The sequence below is a fragment of the Penaeus monodon genome, chromosome 41 (assembly GCF_015228065.2).
Source record: "Penaeus monodon isolate SGIC_2016 chromosome 41, NSTDA_Pmon_1, whole genome shotgun sequence".
NCBI lineage: Eukaryota > Metazoa > Arthropoda > Malacostraca > Decapoda > Penaeidae > Penaeus > Penaeus monodon.
The window spans coordinates 30075152-30083091 of record NC_051426.1 but is presented as its reverse complement, the minus strand read 5'-3'; the positions used below and the strand labels follow the sequence as shown (position 1 = coordinate 30083091).

Sequence of the window (7940 nt, the reverse complement as noted above, 5' to 3'; positions counted from 1 at the left end):
CTCGCATTGAAGGGCCGGCCGTCTACCCATGCCATGGAAACCAAAAGTCAGGTTAGTTGGGTTTTACGCACTTGACGGGGCACAGGGTTGAGAAGAGATGCAGTTTAAACCGAATTAAAAGTACTAGGGCTATATTCGTTTGAAAAGTATCGGGGGCGGCAGCTAACACACACACACACACACACACACACCAAACACACAACCAACACACACACACAAAAATATATATATAAATAAAATTAATATAAAATATACTTATATAATATTAAAAATAATATTAATTTATTATATATATAAAATAATAGAATTTATAATACCGGGCGAAATAAATTAATTAATATATAAATAATATATATATATATATATTTTATAAAATTATATATTATAATACCACCCACACACACACAACACCACACACACACACACACACACACCACCAAAAAAATATATATAAATAAATAAATTTTATATTTTTTAAATTTTATATATATTTTATATATTCAAAAAAATGCGAAATTCTATTCAGCTAGTCAATTTAGTTTTTGCCGTGTCATTTTAACCTTTACGGTTGAAAATGTGGGGGAACCCACCTTTCTACTTTTCAAATCCCCCCCCCCCCCCCCCCTTCTTGATTTGTAATTTGAAGCCAATTTTTGCACCCCTATTATCATATTTTTATTATTATTATTTTTTTTTAATTATTATTATTAATTAATTTTTTCATTATTATTAGTTTTTGTTATTATCATTTTTATTATTTTTTTAGTATTTTTTTATTATTTTTATTTTTATTTTTTTAAGGGGCCCTCTGGCGGGAGAAAAGATAGATAATAGATAGATAGAAAGTACATACTACATACATCTACATATAGGGATACTCATACTACATACTCATACTTACATCATACAACAAAACAACAAAATACATACATACATACATAATACAAAACATACAAAATACAGTAAAAAACCATTTGTGTGTTGTATTTTTTATATATATTATATATAAATAATATATATTTATATTAAAATATTAAAATAAATTTTACACACAACAACAACAAACAAACTATATATATATATATTAATATTTATTTATAATATATATATATTATATTATATATATATATATCATATTTCAAAAAACACACACAACAACCACAAAACCCACACACACAACACCACACACACACCACAACAAAAATTTTAAAATTTTAAAATATTAAATATAATATATAATAATATATTATATATGCATTGTATAATTACACAAATATGTATATATGTAATATATTATATTATATTATATAATTATATATATTAAAATATGTATGTATGTTATCTATAAAACCACACCACCCCACCACCAAAACACACACACACCCCACAAACAACACACCCCACACACACGCACCACACACACATTATATATATATATATTAAAATATATATATATATATAAAATAATATACATATAATAAAATTATATTTAATAATATTATATTATATATATTTATATAATGTGTTTTGTGGTGTGTGTGGTGTGTGTGTGTGTGTGGTGTGTGTTGGTGTGTGTGCGTGTATGTGGGGTGTGTGTGTTGGGTATTTTTTATCTATATATATAATTATATAATATATTATATATATATATTATATTATATTATTATATACTACACACACACACACCAAAAACACACACCACACACCCCACACACCACAACCAAAACACATTATATATATATAATAAATATTAATATATAATATTATATATATTTTAAATTAAAGTTTTATATAAAGACATATATATAATATATACCCTATTTAAAATAAATTTTTTATTATTATATATTATATATATATAAAATACATAAAATATACATATATTTGTACATTTTAAAATATATAATATATTATATATTATATATATAATATATATAAATAAATCATTATCATATATATTCAATACATCACACCACACCCACACACACACACACACACACACACACACAAACAACCACCACACACACACACCACACACACACACACACCCCACACACACACAAAACACACACACAAACACACACACACCACCCACACCACACACACACACACACAACACACACACAAACCAACCACAACACACCACAAAAAATATATATTATATATATATATATATATATAATTTTATAATATATATATATATATATATATATTATTTAAAACACAAAAAACCGGCGTTATATATCATACATAAAATATAAAATTAAAAATAAAAATATATATATATATATTTTATATATATAATATATTATAAATGTATTATTATATATAATAATATATATATATATATATATTATATATATATATGTATGTATATATATAATATTATATATAATAAAATATATAAATATATATATATAAATATTATATATATATGAATAACCACACAACATACCACACCCACACACACACACACACACACACAAAAACAACACCCCACACACACACACACACACACACACACACACAAACAACGCACATTATATTTTTATATTTTAAAATATATATATATTATTTATTATATTATGTTTTATATATATATATTTTTAGTATATATATATATTATTATATATATTACAATATCATACATATATATAATTAATTAAAAATTAAAATATTATATATATATAAATATATTTTATTATATATATATGCTGTGTATTCATTAATTTATTTGTATATATTTTTTACTATTCGTCAGAAATACTACACAAGAAATTACAGAGTATATATATAGAGGGAGCTGTGAAACACCTGACGACTTTGACCCCCCCATCGTTGTTCGTATAATTGTTGCCGTCACTTTGGATAGTTTGAATCTGCCCGGGGCTGTGTTGACATTATTTTCCGTCTCGACGTATGCTGCTTCCATAGTTTGCTTATTTGTTCAGTTCTCTATGGACTACTTCTGCTGCCTTCCAGTTCAGTAGATATCCAGCTTCATCTACATGTACCACCATGGCGTTGGAAGTCCTGTGGTGACGGATGTCAGCTCGATGTTCGCTGATCCTGGTACTAAAACCACGGCCTGTTTCACCAAAGTATGCTGTATCACATCTGCTGTAGGATATGCGATACACAACACTGTTAGGGTTGCTTTCGGGCTGCTTCCTCTCTCGTATTAAGTCGTGTATCTTTTCCCCGGATGTCCTGGCGATCCTCACTGTCTTGCCGAAGTATCTGCTGATCGCCTGGGAAATGTTACATGGCGGTAATATGAGAACATTCATTATTAGAAGAGGGTGCAGGGTCTGATCTTGCGAGTATGTTCTCCGCTTTTCTGGGGTTTAGCAGGAAGTCTCTGGGATATTTGTGTTTCATGAAAGAATTAATTACATAGGCAACCTCATCCTCAAGAAATTCAGGGCTGCAAATCCTCAGTGCTCTGAGGAAGAAGCCAATTACAATACCTAATTTTGTTTTGTTGCTGTGGGCGGAGGAATAATGAATATAATCATCTTTATTTGTGTGCATCCTGTATACAGAGAAACGGATTAGAGTGTCCAGGAAAGGTAATTTCTGATCCTCCTCCTCCTCCACGGTGAACTGAATTTTCTCGTGAACGGAGGTGAGTCGCGTCAGTGTATGTTGCAAGCACAACCCTCTGGGGACAATGACGAGGGTATCATCTACGTAACGAAACCAAGTTGAATGTCTGCTGATTATCCCTGTAATTATCCCTCTCCAGCGTCTCCATGAACTGGCAGGCCATGACTGCACTCAGTGGGGGGGCATGGCGAGACCACTAATCAACTGGTATTCTTCCCCAGCAAATTCGAAGTAGCCGAAATCCACACATAACTTCTCTAGGCGAACGAAATGATGTCTCGGCAGCGGAAGTTCTCTCATGGAGCTGGTAACCCTCACGACTGCTCGGACTGCTCCGTCTGTGGGTACAATGGTAAAGAGGGATTTTACATCAAAACTGGCAAGCTTTTTAGTTTTGCACCCGGAACTCTGAAGACGTCTGATGAAGTCCCCGGAATTCTTCAGGTGGTTATCACTGATGACCCCCATAACGCCGGAGAGGGTTTAGCCAAATACTTGGCCAAACGATGGGGAGCGCTGCCAATACCAGAGGTGATCGGTCTCATCTGTACGCCTGGCTTGTGTACCTTCGGGAGACCTCTCATGGACGGGTTGCCGGGGGCCTCTTCCAGCAGGTGAAGTAGGCGTTTACCTCCGGCTGAACGCAGGAGTAAATCCCTCGCCTGCTTGAACCTGGTAGCCTCCATCTTCCCTTCACCTTTCGTTACTTTCCTGTAAACAGGAGCATCGGAAAGTAAATTGTTCATTTTAAGTATATAGTAACTTTTGTCCATAACAACGATACCTGCACCTTTATCAGCCTGGGTGATGACGAAGGTCTCGTCGTCGCGGAGGCCCTTCAGCGTCCGTGATGTATCTGCGTGGGATCGCCGGGGGGCGCGACGACGCATCAGCCATACAGCACGCAGTAATCCCTTGGACGAACCCTTTGTCGACGTCACTATCGGTCCAGCGGTGGTTCGAGATGAAGTAGACGATTGGGTCCTTCTTTTCTTGCCGGTGCTGAATTTGAGGCCTAGAGAGAGGGCTTCTTTTTCCAGGTGTTTGGAGGACATGTTTCTAAGAAGGTCACTTCGTCCAGCTTTTGTCCATCTGCTCTTGTGGCACATGCGATGTAATTTCGCCTCGTATTTGACTCGCTAAGCTTGATCTACCTGGAGGACCAGCTCATGGGGAAGGTGTTCGCCCTCGAGTTCGTCTAGGAGTTCGTAGAGTCGATGTTGTAGGGTCCTAATGGCCTCCACAAGGAAGGCCCGAGCACTATCTGGGAACGGATGCTCGCCGGATTCCAACTGGCTCGGAGCTGAAGGTGGCAATAATTGCTCAGTCAAGCAGTCCATCAGGAACCAACGCCGATTCTTGACACTCTGGATCTTGCGTCTTGTAAAAAAAATCTCGGGGAGGGGCCACTCGCCATTCACACCGTGAGAAGGATGAACCGTATCCCTATTGACAAATGTATAAAAGGTATGAATGAGAATGAATATCTTCACAGCTCACGTCTGATTTATATATATATATATATATATATATATATATATATATATATATATGTACATATATATATATATATATATATATATATATATATATATATATATATATATATATATACACATCGGCAATTTGAGTTCGAGGGTTCGAGTCACCGGCTGGCGCGTTGTTTTCTTGGGCAAGGAACTTCACCTCGATTGCCTGCCTGAGTCTCGTTGAATTCATACCATAAGTAGGTATGCTTTTCGGTACTTTTGTACTACTTAAGGCACTACATTTAGAGCAAGACAGATGTAACTCTCGTGATTTGTATGTTACAGTATGTCTACGCTGTTTGGAGCGCAGCTCGAGAATAAAGAACAATGACAAAGGTAAAAAGAATAGAAGAAAAAATATCTGTCTGTCTATCTATCTACCCATCTATGTAATACCACCTACATCCGAAGAGTAAAAGGTGGAAGTTGACAATCAAGTAACATACAGTATGTTACATAAATACATAAATAAACACATCCACACACACACATTGTTGAACGGCAAGGAAATGAGAGAGAGCCTGGCTTACCTGCTTTTCACAATTTCCCAGAATCCCTTATGAATCGTTCTACGGCTGCGCCTGCCTGATGACCGGCTGGCAGGTGGAGAAAGTGAACGGCTGGAGCAACAAGTACTTCGGCTGGGGCGGCGAAGATGACAACATGTGGAGGCGCATCAAAGCCGAGAAAATGAAGGTGTGGCGAGTGTCGGATCACCTGGCCACTTACGCCACTCTGAAGCACGAACAAGCCACGTTCAATCCGCAAAGGTGTGTTTTCTTGACCGTCGCTGGGGTTTGCTCAGGACATCAAATAGAAATGTCGACAACGTTTTGTGCTCATGTTAACTGCCCGAAAAGTGTCCAGTTGCTGACGAAGTAGAATAGAGCATATTAGTATTAGTACTTGCATCTGTCACTCAGGCGCGAGATGTCAGGATGCATTTCGAGAAAAGTTTCTTGCATGTAGCCCTAAGCAAAATGAAGTTCGATGGTTTATAGTGTTTTTTTAAATTAATCTTTTGGCTTAGGTCAGATTAATTACTTTTTATTGCCATCTTGGTTTTGACATTATTTAGCTAGACGTGAGGCACAAGAGACACAATTGAAGTGATTTCTGTTAAATCTGACACATACCAATTACCACAAAATCTCTAAAATAAATTGATCTCATTACACTTTGACACAAATTAGCATTGGTGAAACATATCGTGAGATGCATTACAAGCTACAGTTGCGGATCTGAAGACTGAAGGCTTCATTTGTTTAATGAATACCGTTCATTACGTAATAGCCGGTATTCAGCATAAATGTCTGCATATTTAGGCACTCAAATAAAATGAACAGCTGCATCACGAAAGACGCAGGGGGCTACTGGGGCGCGAGTCATGTAGTTTCTTCCAATTATGTTCTCTGTTCTTATTTTCGTTCTGCTTGTGGAACACTATGTTTATGTTTTAACTTAATTCAACAAAGTAGTATGTAAGTAATTATTATTACTATGGTCTCCATAATCCATTACTCTTTCAACAGGATGAAAATGCTCCAGTCTTCAGAGAGAGATTATAAGGTGGATGGCCTCAATAGTCTTCAGTTCACTTTACTGAATGCAACGCATCGCAAACTATACACGAAGTTCCTAGTGAAACTATAATGTACATTTTAAATAATCTGTGAGGACATTTTCATCGCTATCATTAAAGTAGTAAATTCCCGAGATTTACCTTGTGTAACCTGATCTCATAAAGAGCATTTATACTTATATGCGTTTCATTCGTTTTACTGAGTTTATAATGTACTTTTATCGGTTATTCTTGTATTTCGTTTAATGCATGATTTAATATTTCACGCGTTTTATCCTGTTGCTACCACCGCAAATGGAGTTAATGTAGCTGGATTGCTTTGGGTTTCATGTATGTGAGTGTCAGTGCGGGTGAAGTAGCAGGACTTGGCATTTTATTGATTAAGTGTGAGGATCAGTTGTGATTGATACTCAGGAGAAAGTCATTCTCGATCTTGAGTGTTAGGAGGTGGGTGTTCGATATTTAACCTCCTACTGTGTGTTATCTCTTTAAAGTCTATAGGTGGGTTGTGGAATCTCACTGCAATGGCAGGGTGCTGCAGAAGTGGTGTTGTGTTGGAATTCTGCGGCGGTGTAAGCAAGCCCCAAAGTCAGTGGAGGCCAATGGTTGACTTCACTCAGGAAAATAGATCTGAGAGAATGAACTACTAGAGCAATAGGTGAGCAGTGAAGTGTCGACCGTTGACCAATCCGCGCCCGGCAGTGAGTTACGAGATGTACCTGGTGTCGACCCATCAGGACATGGCTATATGATGTGGCATGACACACCTGCTGTCATCTGCAAGTCGGAGGCCAGGGCTGCTACAGGTGAACACACTCTGGAGCTGAGTAAGCATCGTGAAGAGGGACAACGTACAGTTTGGGTCATACTTGTCTAATTTGGTAACTGTATTTTCACCTGGCGTTGTGATTGGTTAAAGTACCAACTTATTTTATTCTGCATACAGTAGTTTATGAATCTATAATCTCATTTATGCAGTTATGGTAAAGGATAAATATCAATACACACACACAAACACACACACACACACACACACACACACACACACACACACACACACACACACACACACACAATATATATTATATAATATATTATATATATATATATATATATACACATATATATTCTTGTAAGAATGATTTTAGAATATTAGCAAAAATATTCTCTATCTTTCTCTCGAGAGATAGGGAAAGAGAATTTTTCTGTATTTCCACTCA

At 36.0% G+C, this 7940-nt stretch overlaps 1 protein-coding gene across 1 annotated transcript; it reads left to right on the top strand.

Annotated features, from left to right (window-relative positions):
• Positions 1-5689: 5689 nt before the first annotated feature.
• Positions 5690-6897, top strand: LOC119598279 (beta-1,4-galactosyltransferase 4-like; the record flags this gene model as incomplete). The annotated part of the gene is given in 2 exon segments (XM_037947938.1): positions 5690-5908; positions 6671-6897. Coding segments are annotated over 2 exon segments (340 nt in total), but the record flags the coding sequence as incomplete, so codon positions are not given.
• Between the last annotated feature and the right edge of the window lie 1043 nt (positions 6898-7940).